Raw genomic sequence first — 19668 nt, 5'->3', positions numbered from 1 at the left:
ACCAGGAAGGAAAGTCATGACACCAGAGATGTTCGATCGGTTCAAGTCCAGGCTCTGGCTGGGCCACTCAAGGACATTCAGAGACTTTTCCCAAAGCCACTCCTGTGTTGTCTTGGCTGTGTGCTTGTGGGTTGTTGTCCTGTTGGAAGGTAAACCTTCGCCCCAGTCTGAGGTCCTGAGCACTCTGGCGCAGGTTTTCATCAAGAATCTCTCTGTGCGTTGCCTTGATCCTGACTAGTCCCCCAGTCCCTGCCACTGAAAAACATCCCCACAGCATGATGCTGCCACCACCATGCTTCACCGTAAAGAGGATGCCAGGTTTCCTCCAGACGTGATGCTTGGCATTCGGGCCAAAGAGTTCAATCTTGGTTTCATCAGACCAGAGAATCTTGTTTCTCATGGTCTGAGAGTCCTTTAGGTGCCTTTTGGCATACTCCAAGCGGGCTGTCATGTGCCTTTAACTGAGGAGTGGCTTCCGCCTGGCCCCTCTTCTTAAAAGGCTTGATTGGTGGAGTACTGCAGATATGGTTGTCCTTCTGGAAGTTTCTCCCATCTCCACAGAGGAACTCTGGAGCTCTGTCAGCGCCACCGGAGGAGAAGGTGCCGGAGAGGTCTTCTAGTGAGGCTTCGGATGCATGCACACCACCCACAGCTTCCGAGTATATTACTCGCTAATGTCCAGTCCCTAGTTAACAAAGTCGACAAAATTAGGGCAAGAGTTGCTTTCCAAAGAGATATCCGGGATTGTAACATACTCTGTTTTATTGAAACATGGCTAGCTTGGGACATGCTGTCGGAGTCAGTACAGCCAACAGGAATTTCAGTGCATCGCGCCGACGACTCATGGTGTAATTGTAACAACACACAGGAATTCAAGTCCTTTTGCTCACCTGACCTAGAATTCCTCACAATCAAATGCCGACCGTATTATCTCCCAAGAGAACTCTCCTCCGTTATTGTCACAGTCGTGTATATCCCCCTGCAAGTGGATACCAAGATGGCCATCAAGGAACTTCACTGGACTTTAGCAAACTGGAAACCACATATCCTGAGGCTGCATTTATTGTAGCTGGGGATTTTAACAAAGCTAATTTGAGAACAAGGCTACCTAAATTCTATCAGCATATCGACTGCAGTACATGAGCGAGTAACATGCTTGACCATTGCTACTCTAATTTCCGCAATGAATACAAGGCTCTCCCCCGCCTTCCTTTTGGCAAATCTGACCGTGACCATGAAACTTAAATAGGAAGCGCCCGTGCTTAGGTCTATCCAATGCTGGTCTGACCAATTGCATTCCATGCTTCATGATTGCCTCGATCACATGGACTGGGATATGTTCCAGGTAGCCCCAGATAACAACATTGACGTATACGCTGACTCGGTGAGTGAGTTTATAAGGAAGTGTATAGGAGATGTTGTACCCACTGTGACCATTAAAATCTTCCCTAACCAGAAACCGTGGATTGATGGCAGCATTCACGCAAACTGAAAGCACCGCATTTAATCATGGCAAGTCAACTGAAAATACGGTTGAATACAAACAGTGTAGTTATTCCCTCCGTAAGGCAATCAAACAAGCAAAGTGTCAGTATAGAGACAAAGTGGAGTCGCAATTCCACGACTCAAACATGAGACGTATGTGGCAGGGTCTACAGACAATCACGGATTACAAAAAGAAAAATAGCCCCGTCGCAGACATCGACGTCTTGCTTTCAGACAAATTAAACAACTTTTTTGCCTGCTTTGAGGTCAATACAGTGCCACCGACGCGAACTTCTACCAAAGACTGTGGGCACTCTTTCTTCATGGCCGACGTGAGTAAAACATTTAAACGTATTAACCCTCGCAGGGCTGACGGCCCAGACAGCATCCCTAACCGCGTCCTCAGAGCATGGGCAGACCAGGTGGTGTAGGTAGGAAACAACATCTCCACTCCGCTGATCCTCAACACTGGAGCCCCACAAGGGTGTGTTCTCAGCCCCCTCCTGTAATCCTTGTTCACCCACGACTGCAGGGCCATGCACGCCTCCAACTCAATCATCAAGTTTGCAGATGATACAACAGTGGTAGGACTGATTACCAACAACGACGAGACAGCCTACAGGGAGAAGGTGAGTGCCCTCCGAGTGTGGTGTCAGGAAAATTACCTCTCACTCAATGTCAGCAAAACAAAATAGATGATCGTGGACTTCAGGCAACAGCAAAGGGAGCAACCCCCTATCCACATTGACGGGACAGCAGTGGAGAAGGTGGAAAGTTTTAAGTTCCTCAGTGTACATATCACCGACAAACTAAAATGGTCCACACACACAGTGTGGTGAAGAAGGCGCAACAGAGCCTCTTCAACCTCAGGAGGCTAAAACATTGTGTCTTGTCACTGAAAACCCTCACAAACTTTTCCAGATGCGCAATCGAGAGGATCCTGTTGGGCTGTATCACCGACTGGTACGGCAACTGCACCACCCACAACCGCAGGGCTCTCCAGAGGTTGGTGCGGTCTGCACAATGCATCACCAGGGGCAGACTACCTGCCCTCTAGGACACCTACAACACCCGATGTCACAGGAAGGCAAAAAAGTTCATCAAGGACAATTACCACCAAAGCCTGTTCACCCTGTTTCCATCCAGAAGGTGAGGTCAGTACAGGTGCATCAAAGCTGAGACAAAGAGATTGAAAAACATCTATCTCAAGGCCTTCAGAATGTTAAACAGCCATCACTAGCACAGAGAGACGGCTGCTTACCTACAGACCTATTATTGAATAGATTTTAGAATAAGGCTGAAACATAACAAAATAGGGAAAAGGTGAGTCTGAATCCTAATGCACTGCATACCTTTATCCTGGTTTTACTTCATCTTAATGGGTCACCCATTTGAAAGTGCTAATGTTGCATTTTAGCATGCACCCATTTATTATAAATAAATGTTAGTATTGATGATAAATATATTTCTTGATACTGTATCTGATAGGAAGGCTTGAATAATTCAATGTGTGTCTATGATCCAATTGAACACTTCCTGGACACAATTGTACTTTTTCTAACAAGAGAAAAAAATGGACTATATCTATAAAAAAATATGTTTAGTAAAACTTTTGTCCCAAATAGTTTTATGCACACCAGATGTAGCTGCTTTCTGTATAGCCAGGTACCAGATCACTGTCAGTACATTGCTCTCTAGAAAGAGCTCGGTACTGTGTAACAGCACTGTCTCTCCAAGCCCATCTGTTTGGAGAACTCTCCCACGGTACAACAACAGAGTGGTATGTCTCCCTTGCTTCACACAATGCACTTGTTTTTATCTCTGGTCAGCTGCACAATGATGCAATGGGAGGAGGGCTTCCTGTGTGAGCAAAATCTGGAGAACATGATATCACTTTAACATGTACTGTCTGTACCATTCATAGACCTGTAGAGAGTAGTGTACTATTTTTATGTCAAATGCTGATGTAGCGTAAACATTTGCTCCATCTCCCATGTTTGGCTTTGTTTGTTGGGTTTCTGTCTGTGAGAGACTTGCTGTACCTCTAGTGAAACAGTCTTTAGTTTAGTGAGAGGAATAACTCAACTGGTCAAAGCCAACCCTAGATACTGTTTATAATTATTACTAGGCGTTCCTACTTTTAGTGTCTCATTCACTCACTAAATACATGTTACAATGACTGGAATGTGTTAAGTTTGTTTGATGCATGGATTACTGTATGCTCTGATCATGAAGCCTGTAGTTAGGGTATGATAGGACCCTGTTCTCTAACCAATTTGTTTCTAACCCTGAGAGAGAATTTCAGACCCGGGCCACATCTATAGCTAGCTCTCCTATTCCAACTACTCCTTACCACAGGACCTGTTGTGGCACAGCTACTAGTACTCCATACTACTAGCTTTTGTTCTAGCCTTGCCATATATGTTGGAGCTTCTTAACAAGACCTTGATTACAGGAGCAGTAATGGACACTGCTTTAGTGGTGTTTCATGTATCTGCAATGAGCTTGACCTCTGGAGCAATCCCTAAAAGGAGAGCTCAGTCTACTCTCACTATTCCACTTCCCTAAACTCAACTCATCGGTCTTTGCACTTGTCAGAAAAAAATATATGATGCAAACCTGTAGAGATCAACAGTGTCATGGCTTTTGCCTGGATCGAACTATGACCAAAAACTAAAACAATCATTTTAAGATAAATTATGCAATTTGTAATCTGAAATAAGTAATTTCTTATAGTTCACTGGTTGTTATTCTCTCCCTTATTGACCCAGATAGTATTAACTTGTTAGTAAATAACCAGCAGTTAACCACTTCTTTGGTTCATACTGTAAATTGTTTATTGAAAACAAGTCATACATTTTTCTTTAAGAAAAATAGAGTTGAATTGAGAAGGATATTTACATTAAGTACAAACCTAATAAATATATCAACATTCGTACATATAAATAAACGACGAATGCAGTTAAGTGCACATCGTTTATCACATTATGGGTTCTTCAGTGATTTTTATTCTCAAATTCATTTTGATGCTCTTTTACAAAATATTTGTCATCAAATGCATAGATTACCAATTTCTAATACATTGTGAAACCATCTCTTTTGTCATTAGAAAAAGTCTGTTAAAAATACTGAACAAAAATGTATGCCAAACAGAACATAATTAGAAGTACTTTTGAAACACTATTAGTAACCTAGTGTGAATCTTCATACTATGATTTTAAAGCAAATAAGACTTGTTGAAACAAAGTGGTGTCAATGACTGAAATGCAATACTGTTCGGTCTAGACCTATGTACAGTGTATTGTGGTAATAACACTTACTCCAGATACTGTTCGGTCTAGACCTATGTACAGTGTATTGTGGTAATAACACTTACTCCAGAGTTGTGTTGTATTTTTATTGACCGGCTGCCAGTATTACAGTGTGCCATGACACTGGCCCTACAGCTCTCAGAGCCGACTGGGTGCTAACAGTGCCTGTGTTAGGCCCAGTTCAGAGAGTACAGATAGACAAGTGTCTCCACCTGTTTTCTGAGAGGAGCGTCCTGGAGTGTCGTGTGGTCTCTGTAGTGCTCGAACACCAACAAAACATTTTTCTGAACATCATGAAGATCATTTCACTCCCATTCCTCTTTACCACTAACCTGGAAAGGAAAATATTTAAATAAATATTTGCATAAACAAATAGTTGCTTTACAAACAAAATGTGTCGCATCACTATGCAAATGCTATTTATATAAGCAGCTGCTACAAATAAGCGGAAATGTTTGTTGACCAAGTTGATGCCGTTTCAAAACTCTCCCTTTCAATATTCTGTTGTAAGAATTTAGATTTCATGTGCAAAACCGTGATGCAGTGGTAACACTCCCTGGCACATGCAACACATGTGCAAGCTCACACCGGAGACCAGGGTTCAATCCCTGCATCCACCCTTCACACTTTCTCCACTTGCCTGTCTCCCCCCCTAATTTCTTTAATTTCCCTCCACCTAATTCCCTTCATTTCTGAGTAAAGCTTTAACATACCAACAAAAAAAACACATTTTTTTATTTTAATTTCTCCACAAATTCTGTGAATAAGATGTGTGCTACTTACTGTCATCATCAGAGTCAAAGTTGAAGAGGGAGGAGCAGGTGTTTTGGGAGAGGTGTCTCTTCAGTTCCTCTGGACTAGGGAAAGAGGAGAAACACTTGGAGCAGCGCTGTCTTTGAGGGGGGCCATCATCCTCTACCTCCTTCTCAGCCGCCACCTCCTTCTGCAACGCATTGTTCTTCCCCACCACACGCCTCTTTACTGTAGCCTTATTCTTCTTGCCAGCCCCACAGGAAGTAACCTCGTTGGGTTTCCTGCGCTTGCGCATGCTGAGGGCTGCCTCGGTCAGGTATGTAGAGGGGGGCGGGCGGATGAGGGGGGCTTTGGCCAGGGGTAAGTAGGAAGGATCCTCTGGTTTGAAGGTCTTATGTTCCGCAATAACTGGTTCCTCTCCGCAAGGCATCATCTGAGCCAAAGTGACAATATTGTCCACATCCCTCATGGTCGTTGGCTCAGTGAGGTTTTGGACGAGACTGGGATGGGGTTGTGTGGGGAAGGTGGTAGTGGTGGCAGGGACATATGTCTCAGGGGCTTGGTCTTTCTTGTCCTCTCCATCATGGCCGTTGATTAGTTTGTGTGTGCAGTAACTGGGAGGTCTGGTGACAGCACCAGTGCCTGGAGTCACCACAGGGCTGTCATTGTTTTTACTGTTGAGGTTTGATTCCAGAGTCTGCCCCTCTTTGGTAGCGCTCTGCTCCTCTGTCGACTCATCTTTAGGCTGGCCCTGAGTGTAGTGCCTCCACTCGTGGTCATGGAGAGAGGGGAGGCGTGAGAAGATCAGCCTACAGCCGGAGTACCCACAGAGGGCCTGGAGAGGCCGGTGGGTCTCCATGTGCTCCCAGAGCAGGTGGGTTCTGGAAAAGCGCCGGCCACAGTTCTGATGGAGACACACTTGTTTTAGAGGATCATCATGGATCTTCATGTGGTCTAGGAAGTGCTGGTAGTTCCACAGGTACCTGGAAGAAAAAAAAGATATGGACATAAGCAACAACATTTTCACCAGGCCTTAACCGATAAGACTCTAAGCTAGGTCTAAACTGAGCAGGGGGTGGGGTGGGTACTACTTAGCTATATGGAATTGTTTCAAGAAGGTCGAACCAAGGATAATTTTGCTATCTGATTTAGAATTGTAAGACTCCTTGAAGTATCCCCACAACAATGTTTTTTCATTATTTTATGCAAATGTTTATTTGGTTATACTGCTATTATCCCATACAACCGCATTGAATAACAGATGTCCGAGATCAAAACAACCGACATGTACAGTACCAGTCAAAAGTTTGGACACACCTACTCATTCAAGGTTCTCTTTATTTTTTTACTGTTTTCTACATTGTAGATTAATAGTGAAGACATTAAAACTATGAAATAACACATATGGAATCAAATATTTTTTATTCTTCAAAGTAGCCACCCTTTGCACACTCTTGGCATGCTCTCAACCAGCTTCACGAGGAATGCTTAGCCAACATTCTTGAAGGAGTTCCCACGAATGTTGGCTGCTTTTCCTTCACTCTGTGGTCCAACTCATCTCAATTGGGTTGAGGTCAGGTGATTGAGGAGCCCAGGTCATCTGATGCAGCACTCCATTTTCCTTGAAGCTCCCGAGTGGCGCAGCGGTCTAAGGCACTGCATCTCAGTGCTAGAGGTGTCACTACAGACCCTGGTTCGATCCCGGGCTCCATCACATCCGGCTGTCATTGGGAGTCCCATACGGCGCCGCACAATTGGCCCAGCATCGTCCTGTTTAGGGTTTGGCAGTCATTGTAAATAAGAATTTGTTCTTAACGGAATTGCCTGGTTAAATACCCCCACACCACCTCCTCCATGCTTCACGGTGGGAACCACACATTTGGAGATCATCCGTTCACCTACACTGTGTCTTAAAGACATGGAGGTTGGAACCAAAAATCTCTCATTTGGACTCCAGACCAAAGGACAGATTTCCACTGGTCTAATGTCCATTGCTCGTGTTTCTTGGCGCAAGCAAGTCTCTTCTTATTGTTGCGGGTTTCTTTGCAGCAATCCGACCATGAAGGCCTAATTCGCACAGTCGCCTCTAAACAGTTGATGTTGAGATCTGTTACTTGATCTCTGCGAAGCATTTATTTGGACTGCAATCTCAGGTGCAGCCAGTTAACTCTAATGAACTTATCCTCTGCAGCAGAGGTAACTCTGGGTCTTCCTTTCCTGCGGTGGTCCTCACGAGAGGCAGTTTCATTATAGCGCTTGATGGTTTTTCGACTGCACTTGAAACTTTTAAAGTTCTGGACATTTTCTGGATTGACTGACATTCATATCCTAAAGTAATGATGAACTGTCGTTTCGCTTTGCTTATTTTAGCTGTTCTTGCCATAATATGGACTTGATCCTTTACGAAATAGGACTATCTTCTGTATACCACCCCTTCCTTGTCACAAGACAACTGATTGGCTCAAACACATTGAGGAAAGAAATTCCACAAATTAACTTTTAATAAAGTTAATTGAAATGCATTCCAGGTGACTACCTCATGAAGCTGGTTAAGAGAATGCCAAGCGTGTGCAAAGCTATCATCAAGGCAAAGGGTGGCTACTTTTTTTGGTTACTACATGATTCCATGTGTTATTTCATAGTTTCGATGTCTTTAGAAAGAAAAACTGGTGTGTCCAAACATTTGACTGGTACTGTACGTGTTCGTGAAAGTCTCACCTTTACACAGAGGGGTCGTATTAGTGTGTAGCCCAAACTGTTCGGACGCTACAGACAGACGTTGGCAGAATGGCTGTACCAACTTCAGACGAGCCCCAAGACGCGTGTGGGGGTCGTAGAGCAAAACGGAGAACACCTTAGTGAGAGTCTTATCATAGAGGGGTCATTATAGTTTGTAGGCCAAACCATTCAGACGCTACAGACAATTTTGTGAAAAGACCTATTTTCGGGTTGTCTCATGGTTTGACAAACACAGCACTAGCCCTATCACCTTCCTCCACAGAAGTGTTATATAGGAGGTTGCGGTGGCTTGAGACGCAGAAATCTCTATCTTAAACTGACAGATTTTTCTGGGGATTTTGTTATTATGCTAATTAGATTTCCGACCATCGACCATAGGGGGTTATTTAATTTACCGGCTAAACCATCTATGGGCTAGTTCCCCAGACACAGATGAAGCCTAATACTGGAGAGCAGTAAAAATGGGGTGTTCTCATTTGCTTCTGCAAGTCGTGTCTCAGGCCTAGCATGATGAAGACCTCATGGTTGAAATGTTGCTGTGATAAAAATCATTTGACAGTAGTGTAGAGAGTCTCACTCTTTTACCTGTTACAGTAAATGCACTTCATGTGAGGATCAGAGCGCCTGGATTTGGGAATAGGCGTTTCCCTCCACCCGTGCACTGTCACATTATGGCTCTTCACCCTCTGTTTCCAGGAGGCCTCGCCCTCAGGGCTCAGCTCTTTGGTAGCGCCCTGCTCCAGCTCATCTTTAGACTGGGGCTGGGTGTAGTGTCTCCACTCGTGGCCGTGGAGAGAGGGGAGGGTAAAGAAGATTTCCCTACAGCCGGAGTACCCACAGGGGGCGCGGAGTGGCCGGTGGGTGTCCATGTGGTCTTTGAGCTCCTGGGAGGTCTTGAAGCACTGGCCACAGCTCATGTGGAGGCACGCCTGTTTCAGAGGAGCATCGTGGAGCTTCATGTGGTCTCTGTAGTGCTCGAACACCAGCAGGTGCCTGGGGCACAACAAAAAATATGGAGACATAAAATGACACCATTGTATGGTAAGAACCCCCGCCCCCACCGAGATCAGTTGTATGGTAAGAACTCCCGCCCCACCGAGATCAGGTGCCCCCGCCGAGATCAGTTGTATGGTAAGAACCCCCGCCGAGATCAGTTGTAAAGAACCCCCGCCCCCACCGAGATCAGTTGGAAGAACCCCGCCCCCCACCGAGATCAGTTGTATGGTAAGAACCCCCGCCCCCACCATCAGTTGTATGGTAAGAACCCCCGCCCCCACCGAGATCAGTTGTATGGTAAGAACCCCCACCGAGATCAGTTGTATGGTAAGAACCCCCGCCCCCACCGAGATCAGTTGTATGGTAAGAACCCCCGCCCCCACCGAGATCAGTTGTATGGTAAGAACCCCCGCCCCCACCGAGATCAGTTGCAGCCCACCTTAGAGTTATTATTGGTTCCAATTGACAATTTTGGTCTAGGTGGGGCCTACATGTTGTTCAGAGTGCCTTCGCACCTGACCTGGAAAATAATCTGTGGGGAAAGACCCTTCTTACCTCTGGCAGATCTGGCACTTCCCCTTCCCCCACTGGAAGGTCTTCTCCAGGACAGCTGCATCCTCCATGTGGTAGGTGACTGCGTGTCTCAGCAGCGATGGGCCTATCTTCATAAAGATGCTGTCACAGCCCTCCGCAGGACACAGGTGGTACTGCTTCTGCTTCCCATCCTGCTCTCCTCCTTCACACTCATTCTTCTCTCCTCCCTCAGTCTCCTCCCCAGGCACCACCTCTTTCACAATCACCACCTTATCCTTCACAGTCACCTGTTCATCCTTCACTTCCACTGACACCTGGTTGTCCGTGTTCGTTTTCCACTTCTGGGTCTTTCTGATCAGGTTTCTCAGGTTCTGAATGATTCTACTCTGCTTGCTGACCACTGGCTTGGCTTTAACACGTTTGGGTTTGGGAGGCTGATCCGTCGGAGCAGGGGGCTCTGTCACATTCTCAGTGGGTTTAGTCTCGTTCTCCAAAGCTTGATTAACGTTCTCCGACAGTTCTGCATCTCCATTGACAGCAGGTTTGATCTTACTATTGAGCGTGGTGGTTCTCAGTTCCTCTACGTGCTCTAGAACGTGTTCCTTGGCACGGTTGTACCGTTGGAAGTGTTTGCCACAGAAGACACAGCTGAGCCTAGTCTTCCTCAGCTTCAGGTGGGCCAGGGTGTGTCTCACCACGTTGCCTCCCTTGAAGAGCTTCTGGCAGTGGTTGCAGTGGAAGCGCAGGTGTTTGGAGCGGACAGGAGCCTTGCCTGGCTTTGTGTCTTCACCCTGGAGTTGGAGAAACAAGCTGTTAACAGGTGATATTCATAGGACAGTTGCAGTAGATTATCATCAATTATTAACTTCTCAAAACAACATTGCCTCAGATAACACTAACCTGAGTGTTTGAGTCTGGTCCCGCCTCCAACGCTGTGACATCACTACCTTCCGTCAAAGGCTGTAATTCCTTAGCATCTGTCCCTTTAGAGGATTTGGCATAGATGTGGAACAGTGTTAGTGGACACTCCTCCATGTCCAAGGCTGGGCCGTCCAGCTCTGGGTCGGTCTGCTCACTGGGACCTTCGAAAACTTTCACTTCTGAAGGCTCAGCAACAGAAGGCTCTACAACAGAAAGCTCTACTACTGAAGGTTTTAAGTCTAAAGGATTTATGTCTGAAGGCTCTACTTCTGAAAGCTCTATTTCTGTCTCTGGTTCATACTCAAACGGTCTCTCACCATGTAGGCCATTAGGCAGTCCCATGTTGACATAGTTCTCTGCGTCACTGTGCTGCAGTGCAACACTAATACTGGGTTCTATACATTTCTGTACCACCTCCTGGTCCACAGGCACTTCATTTTCAGGGAAGGACAGCTCCATGCCACGTATAGTTCTGCGGTAAGGTCTCTTACCTTCCCTTCCCTGCCTCCTCACTTTTTTACCCTCGTCCCCTTGCTTTCTTCTCCCCTTTCCCCTCTCCCATCTCTCACTCTTACATTCTCCTCTTTCCCATTTCTCTCTTTTACCCTCACCCCTCTCTCTCATTCCCTCCCTTCCCTTCCCTCTCGCCCTTTTTCTCCCCGGGGACACATTCTCTGTCTGTCTGGTCATCTCCAGGAGCAGCCATCTTGGTTTCCTGCCGCGTCTCTTCAGGATCTTGTTCTTCACGTGTCTGGCCAGGTATTCCCTCTGCCGATTGGCCGGTAGCTTGGTGGAGCTTCCAGAACTGGGATTGTGTCTGAGGGAGTACTTAATGTCTGGGTCATCAGCATAGTCAACATCAGACCTACACCTTCTCTTCCTCCTCACTAGGAAGTCTTCTGTCTGTGACTCAGGAGCATCCCCATACTCTCCCTCCTCATGCTCCTGCCCTGCAGTCTCAGAGTTCTCCAGTGCTGTGTTAGTGTGTGGTTGGAGGTGGGAGGTGTCTGTGTGTATCCTGCAGGTCTCCTCCTCCATCCAGTAACTTGGTATCCACTCCTCCTCTACCTGCTCCAAATCCTCTTCCTCCTTCACCTCATTGAGAGCCTCCCTCATGGCTTTGTCAGTCATAAGCTCCAGACAGTGGGTTCTCAGGGTCAGGAGGTTCCAGAACTCTGGGTCGAAGAACAGCCCTTCCTTCAGCACCTGGACCAGGGATAGGCACAGTTTCAGTTACAGACATAACATTATTAATAGATGCATCCTCAATGAGGAAATTCAAAGCCAGGTCAAAATACAGGACAACAGTCTATCGTTATGTCATTTCGACAAGAGAGAAAAGTATTTTTCATGACAAAGTATATGTTTCAATAATCTACTGTATTTTCTAGATGCCGTAGTTAGCAATTGAGCAAAATTCTTTGGCATCATATTTCCGAGCTACCCGGTGGCTCTCTGACCTGTAAGATATAGAAGCGTATGTTGGTTTTGACAGGAGTGTGGAGGGGGTGTGGCTCCTCGTCTGGGTGTGTGTAGAGCAGATACACGGTCTTGTAGGCCTCCACACTGCGCTCCAGACAGAACACCAGCAGGGCACAGAGGCGACACACCTCCAGGTCGCGGGGGAGCAGGAAGGCGATGGTCTTACACAACAGGCTGCGCGTCACAGGGTCAGACTGGAGGTCTGTCTGCAATGCTGCAGTACACAGCTCCACACATAGCGGCACTCCCTCACTACCCATCTGGCAAAGAAATGAGAACAATGTGTTACATTGAATTGTGTAAATGACAGAACAAAGTTTCTAAATCAAGGTAAACTTGATGGTGGTTGGCTATACACCCACCTCTGCTGTGATGACTTTGATGAAGGGGAAGATGGCTCTGGCGTTGATGGCGGAGAGCATCAGCTGGTGACACTCAGACAGGAAGCCCTGCTTAGCGGGATGGGCCCTGAGGTGCAGTCTGCTCCACAGGAACACCAGATCCCTGTATCAACGCAACATTATATTATGTTACAATATTGTGTCATCATGGATCCCTGTTTAAAGTGGTGAGCTCTGACCAGATTTAGCACATGTAGTATATATATCACAGTGTTAATGACCAGATGTAGTACATGTATTATATATCACAGTGTTAATGACCAGATGTAACATACAGTGGGGCAAAAAAGTATTTAGTCAGCCACCAATTGTGCAAGTTCTCCCACTTAAAAAGATGAGAGAGGCCTGTAATTTTCATCATAGGTACACTTCAACTATGACAGACAAAATGAGAAGGAAAAAAATCCTGAAAATCACATTGTATGATTTTTAATGAATTTATTTGCAAATTATGGTGGAAAATAAGTATTTGGTCAATAAAACAAGCAAGATTTCTCTCAATCACAGACTTGTAACTTCTTCTTTAAGAGGCTGCTCTGTCCTCCACTGTTAACTGTATTAATGGCACCTGTTTGAACTTGTTATCAGTATAAAAGACACCTGTCCACAACCTCAAACAGTCACACTCCAAACTCCACTATGGCCAAGACCAAAGAGCTGTCAAAGGACACCAGAAACAAAATTGTAGACCTGCCACCAGGACTTGGAAGACTGAATCTGCAATCCAGGTAAGCAGCTTGGTTTGAAGAAATCAACTGTGGGAGCAATTATTAGGAAATGGAAGATACAAGACCACTGATAATCTCCCTCAATCTGCTGATGGTAGGCTTTGATCTCACCCCGTGGTCCCAGATCACAAGAAGGTGAGCAAAAATCCCAGAAGCACCCCGGGGGACCTGGTGAATGACCTGCAGAGAGCTGGGACCAAAGTAACAAAGCCTACCATCAGATTGGCATTGAAGATTAAACAGCTGGTCTTTCATCTTGACAATGATCCCAAACACACCGCCCGGGCACATGGAGAGGCTTCAAACCAAGCTGCTTCAAGGTCCTGGAGTGGCCTAGCCAGTCTCAGATCTCAATCCCATAGAAAATCTTTGGAGGGAGTTGAAAGTCCGTGTTGCCCAGCAACAGCCCCAAAACATCACTGCTTAGAGGTCTGCATGGAGGAATGGGTCTTTTATACTGCAACAGTGTTCAAAACCTTGTGAAACTTACAGAAAACGTGGAGGACTGTCATTGCCTCAAAGGGTATATAAGAAAGTATTGAGATAAACTTTTGTTATTGACCAAATACTTATTTTCCCACCATAATTTGCAAATAAATTCATTAAAAATCATACAATGTGATTTTCTGGATTATTTGTCTCTCATTTTGTCTGTCATAGTTGAAGTGTACCTATGATGAAAATTACAGGCCTCTCATCTTTTTAAGTGGGAGAACTTGCACAATTGGTGGCTGACTAAATACTTTTTTGCCCCACTGTATATATCAGTGTTACTGACCAGATGTAGCTGCAGGTTTTCCTACTTACAAAGCATGTAGAGGTCTGTAATTTGTATCATAGGTACACTTCAACTGTGAGAGACAGAATCTAAAACAAAAATCCAGAAAATCACATTGTATGATTTTTAAGTAATTAATTTGCATTCTATTGCATGGCATAAGTATTTGATCACCTACCAACCAGTAAGAATTCCGGCTCTCACAGACCTGTTAGTTTTTATTTAAGAATCCCTCCTGTTCTCCACTCATTACTTGTATTAACTGCACCTGTTTGAACTCGTTACCTGTATAAAAGACACCTGTCCACACACTCAAACAGACTCCAACCTCTCCACAATGGTCAAGACCAGAGAGCTGTGTAAGGACATCAGGGATAAAATTGTAGACCTGCACAAGACTGGGATGGGCTACAGGACAATAGGCAAGCAGCTTGGTGAGAAGGCAACAACTGTTGGCGCAATTATTAGAAAATGGAAGAAGTTCAAGATGACGGTCAATCACCCTCGGTCTGGGGCTCCATGCAAGATCTCTCCTCGTGGGGCATCAATGATCATGAGGAAGGTGAGGGATCAGCCCAGAACTATACGGCAGGACCTGGTCAATGACCTGAAGAGCGCTGGGACCACAGTCTCAAAGAAAACCATTAGTAACACACGCCGTCATGGATTAAAATCCTGCAGCACACGCAAGGTCCCCCTGCTCAAGCCAGCGCATGTCCAGGCCCATCTGAAGTTTGCCAATGACCATCTGGATGATCCAGAGGAGGAATGGGAGAAGGTCATGTGGTCTGATGAGACAAAAATAGAGCTTTTTGGTCTTAACTCCACTCGCCGTGTTTGGAGGAAGAAGACGGATGAGTATAACCACAAGAACACCATCCCAACCGTGAAGCATGGAGGTGGAAACATCATTCTTTGGGGATGCTTTTCTGCAAGGAGGACAGGACGACTGCACCGTATTGAGGGGAGGATGGATCGGGCCATGTATCGCGATATCTTTGCCAACAACCTCCTTCCCTCAGTAAGAGCATTGAAGATGGGTCGTGGCTGGGTCTTCCAGCATGACAACGACCCGAAACACACAGCCAGGGCAACTAAGGAGTGGCTCCGTAAGAAGCATCTCAAGGTCCTGGAGTGGCCTAGCCAGTCTCCAGACCTGAACCCAATAGAACATCTATGGAGGGAGCTGAAAGTCCGCATTGCCCAGCGACAGCCCCGAAACCTGAAGGATCTGGAGAAGGTCTGTATGGAGGAGTGGGCCAAAATCCCTGCTGCAGTGTGTGCAAACCTGGTCAAGAACTACAGGAAAGGTATGATCTCTGTAATTGCAAACAAAGGTTTCTTTCTGTACCAAATATTAAGTTCTGCTTTTTTGATGTTTCAAATACTTATGTCATGCAATAACATTTAAAATGCAAAATAACTACTTAAAAATCATACAATGTGATTTTCTGGATTTTTGTTTTAGATTCCGTCTCTCACAGGTGTAGTGTACCTATGATAAAAAATACAGACCTCTACATGCTTTGCAAGTAGGAAAACCTGCAAAATCGGCAGTGTATCAAATACTTGTTTTCCCCACTGTGTATCAGTGTTAATGACCAGATGTCTTTCATGTAGTATTTATATCACAGTGTTAACGAACAGATGTAGTACATAAAGGGAACACTAAAATAACACATCCTAGATCTGAATGAATGAAATATTATTTTTAAATACTTTTTTCTTTACATAGTTGAATGTGCTGACAACAAAATCACACAAAAATGATCAATGGAAATCAAATTTATCAACCCATGGAGGTCTGGATTTGGAGTCACACTCAAAAATTAAAGTGGAAAACCACACTACAGGCTGATCCAACTTTGATGTAATGTCATTAAAACAAGTCAAAATGAGTCTCAGTAGTGTGTGTGGCCTCCACATGCCTGTATGACCTCCCTACAACGCCTGGGCATGCGCCTGATGAGGTGGCGGATGGTCTCCTGAGGGATCTCCTCCCAGACCTGGACTAAAGCATCCGCCAACTCCTGGACAGTCTGTGGTGCAACGTGGCGTTGGTGGATGGAGCGAGACATGATGTCCCAGATGTGCTCAATTGGATTCAGGTCTGGGGAACGGGCGGGCCAGTCCATAGCATCAATGCCTTCCTCTTGCAGGAACTGCTGACACACTCCAGCCACATGAGGTCTAGCATTGTCTTGCATTAGGAGGTACCCAGGGCCAACCGCACCAGCATATGGTCTCACAAGGGGTCTTAGGATCTCATCTCGGTACCTAATGGCAGTCAGGCTACCTCTGGCAAGCACATGGAGGGCTGTGCAGCCCCCCAAAGAAATGCCACCCCACACCATGACTGACCCACCGCCAAACCAGTCATGCTGGAGGATGTTGCAGGCAGCAGAACGTTCTCCACAGCATCTCCAGACTGTCACATGTGCTCAGTGTGAACCTGCTTTCATCTGTGAAGAGCACAGGGCGCCAGTGGCGAATTTGCCAATCTTGGTGTTCTCTGGCAAATGCCAAACGTCCTGCACAGTATTGGGCTGTAAGCACAACCCCCACCTGTGGACGTCGGGCCCTCATACCACCCTCACGGAGTCTGTTTCTGACCGTTTGAGCAGACACATGCACATTTGTGGCCTGCTGGAGGTCATTTTGCAGGGCTCTGGCAGTGCTCCTCCTGCTCCTCCTTGCACAAAGGCAGAGGTAGCGGTCCTGCTGCTGGGTTGTTGCCCTCCTACGGCCTCCTCCACGTCTCCTGATGTACTGGCCTGTCTCCTGGTAGCGCCTCCATGCTCTGGACACTACGCTGACAGACACAGCAGACCTTCTTGCCACAGCTCGCATTGATGTTCCATCCTGGATGAGCTGCACTACCTGAGCCACTTGTGTGGGTTGTAGACTCCGTCTCATGCTACCACTAGAGTGAAAGCACCGCCAGCATTCAAAAGTGACCAAAAAAATCAGCCAGGAAGCATAGGAACTGAGAAGTGGTCTGTGGTTATCACCTGCAGAGCCACTCCTTTATTGGGGGTGTCTTGCTAATTGCCTATAATTTCCACTGTTGTCTATTCCATTTGCACAACAGCATGTGAAATGTATTGTCAATCAGTGTTGCTTCCTATGTGGACAGTTTGATTTCACAGAAGTGTGATTGACTTGGAGTTACATTGTGTTGTTTAAGTGTTCCCTTTATTTTTTTGAGCAGTATATATATATATATATCTCACAGTGTTAATGACCAGATGTAGTACATAGTGTTAATGACCAGATGTAGTACATATATATATATATATCAAAGTGTTAATGACCAGATGTAGTACATATATATCAGTGTTACTGACCAGATGTAGTACATGTCTCCGTTGTTGAGCTGTTGACTGAGGAAGGCTTTGCAAAGAGACAGCAGCAGCTCTTCTTTCTCCTGGCTCTCTGCGTTACAGATTATCTCTACTGCGTCTCTGCCATCTATCTCAGCCACCTGAGGGAGGAAACACAACCATGAATCCCCTCCGATTATGTTTATTGTCTTTCAGTCCACTCTGATTAGAGTCTGTCTGAAGATTCCGAGTGAAAGGTAGTTCTAGGTAGTGACTGTACCTCCTTGAGCAGATGTTCATGCAGCGAGGCCTTGTACAGGCAGGTGAGGTAGGCCTGGTGGAAGAACAGGTGCCTCCCCACCTCTGGGTGCTCCAGACAACTCTTAGCCAGGGCCATGGCCTCCTGCACACGCTCACAGGCCTGCAGGTATCGCACACGCAGCTCAAAGAACACTGGCTTCTCCGAGCTCAGATACTTCTCCACTGTACCGGGGAGAGCGAGGGAAAGTGAGAGCAGAGAGTGAGGAGATGAGAGAGAATAAGAAATGCATAGAGAACTCACAAGCTAAAAAAAAGTAGTGAAGGTACCTTCTGTCTGTGTGAGGACTGTGTCTTTCAGGATGGCCTGCAGAGTGGGTCTCTCCCAGGGGCCGCCATCTTTGATCACCTGCCTCACCTGTAGCAGGTAGACGTTCCTGTGTCTCAGCAGGCGGCGGTGGCAGGCCTACAGAGGAGGAGATGGGTCTCATGTTACACCACATGATCAGCATGGTTTCACTCTGTATGAACAAATATGCTACATCACAGTTGGCCTCACCTGAAAAGAGGCTAGTATGTCCTTCAAGGGGGCCTCCTGGCACTCCTCTTTACCGAAGAACAGCATCAGCTCAAAGAAGCTCCTGAAAACGTGACATATGCATTGGGCCAGTTCAGCTCGATTTTAGAGACGAGTCATGAAGGATTGTACAATGTAGAAAATAAATATCCAAGTCAACACAGCACAGTTTGAGTCTGCATGAAAGTGTAAGAACCATATAAATAAGTGCTTACAAGGCCAGACTGCTGAGAGCATAACTGACATGCTGACAGTCATCGGGGTAGGCAGCAGTGGCTCTGGTAAAGCAGGTAAGAGCTGTCCTCAGCACCTTCAGCTGGGGCAGCGGCACCTGCCATCTCTCTGTATGCTCCTCCACCAGCTAGACAGGGAGACAGATACAGGGGGTGTGATTCAGGTACAAATTCCTGTCCAGATTATTTTTGATGTGGTTCCTGAATACTGATATGATCAACCTTTTTCCAGGTGCGGCATTGTAGAGATCGGCGCAGACCTGTGTGGCTGCTGGCTAGCTATCTGAATTTGAAGCCAAATGTCACAGGAACGCTTCGGTGAAGTGTCGTGGAACGTTATATGGTAGCTAGCTGGAATTGGGGTTCATTGCTTGTCGCTAGTTAGATAGTTGCAGATTTCAACCGGCCCTCTTGAGTGCCAAACACAACTTGCTAACTAGTTAGCTCTCTTTGCAAACAAGTATAGGTTATTATATTCAGTGCGACAGCTTCACTAGCTAGCCTATCATTAGCCAACTGGCTAAATGTAAACACTGGTTTAGCATACTAGAGAGGAAAACGTTTAGAGCCTTAGTTATAATTTATTCCAGTTATCTAGTAGACACAATCGGTGGACTAAGGTTACTTCACACTAATAGGCAAACAGTTTTGCATTTGCATGCTAGCTAGTAATTCTAGTTAACTATAGTAGCTTGCAACTTCACATTGAAATAGGAACGTTAGCAAGCTAAAGTTAGCTAGTTAAGTTAGCTAAATAAAATAGTAACTATAGGCCGGCGTGGGTTGACTGAATTTGTTATTAATGCTAGCTAGTATATGTATCTTTTAGCTATTAAGTTACATAATTACTTTAGCTACTGACGTTAGTTAGCTGGGCTACTGTACCTTGCTTTGTACTGATGAGCAACTGGCTAACTAGCTAGCTAACGTTAGCTTGGCGGAAGCACACTACTCCTTGCCTCTCTCCCAGATAAAACCAGAAATTGCCTTGGTTTAGCTTACCTTACAAAACTCAGAGCAATATTCTTTGCTTTGTACTGAACAGTTGTCGTTAGAGTATATGTACAAAGTCTCCAGTTTCAATTCTAGTCTGTCTGTTTCCAAATCACTTTCCTCCTCCGCCATACTGGCTTGTTCACCTTGCGCCTA

General features: G+C 45.8%; 1 protein-coding gene across 2 annotated transcripts; it reads right to left on the bottom strand.

Annotated features, from left to right (window-relative positions):
• Positions 1–4302: 4302 nt before the first annotated feature.
• LOC115105328 (zinc finger protein 654-like) lies at positions 4303–19668 on the bottom strand. Of its 2 annotated transcripts, XM_029627684.2 has the most exons (13): positions 19522–19668; positions 18502–18647; positions 18269–18350; positions 18040–18175; positions 17732–17934; positions 17476–17612; positions 12584–12725; positions 12200–12481; positions 10719–11945; positions 9840–10609; positions 8874–9281; positions 5580–6532; positions 4303–5128 (listed from the first exon to the last, which is right to left on the bottom strand). In XM_029627684.2, the coding sequence occupies exons 1-13, from the start codon at positions 19642–19644 to the stop codon at positions 5124–5126; spliced, it is 4614 nt and encodes a 1537-aa protein (XP_029483544.1). In that variant the 5' UTR covers positions 19645–19668; the 3' UTR covers positions 4303–5123. The 2 variants fall into 2 exon arrangements, with proteins under 2 accessions (XP_029483544.1, XP_064873987.1); XM_065017915.1 differs by lacking the exon at positions 4303–5128 and having other exon boundaries at positions 5572–6532.

The sequence above is a fragment of the Oncorhynchus nerka genome, linkage group LG1 (genome assembly GCF_034236695.1).
Source record: "Oncorhynchus nerka isolate Pitt River linkage group LG1, Oner_Uvic_2.0, whole genome shotgun sequence".
NCBI lineage: Eukaryota > Metazoa > Chordata > Actinopteri > Salmoniformes > Salmonidae > Oncorhynchus > Oncorhynchus nerka.
This window is presented reverse-complemented; position numbering and strand designations above follow the sequence as displayed.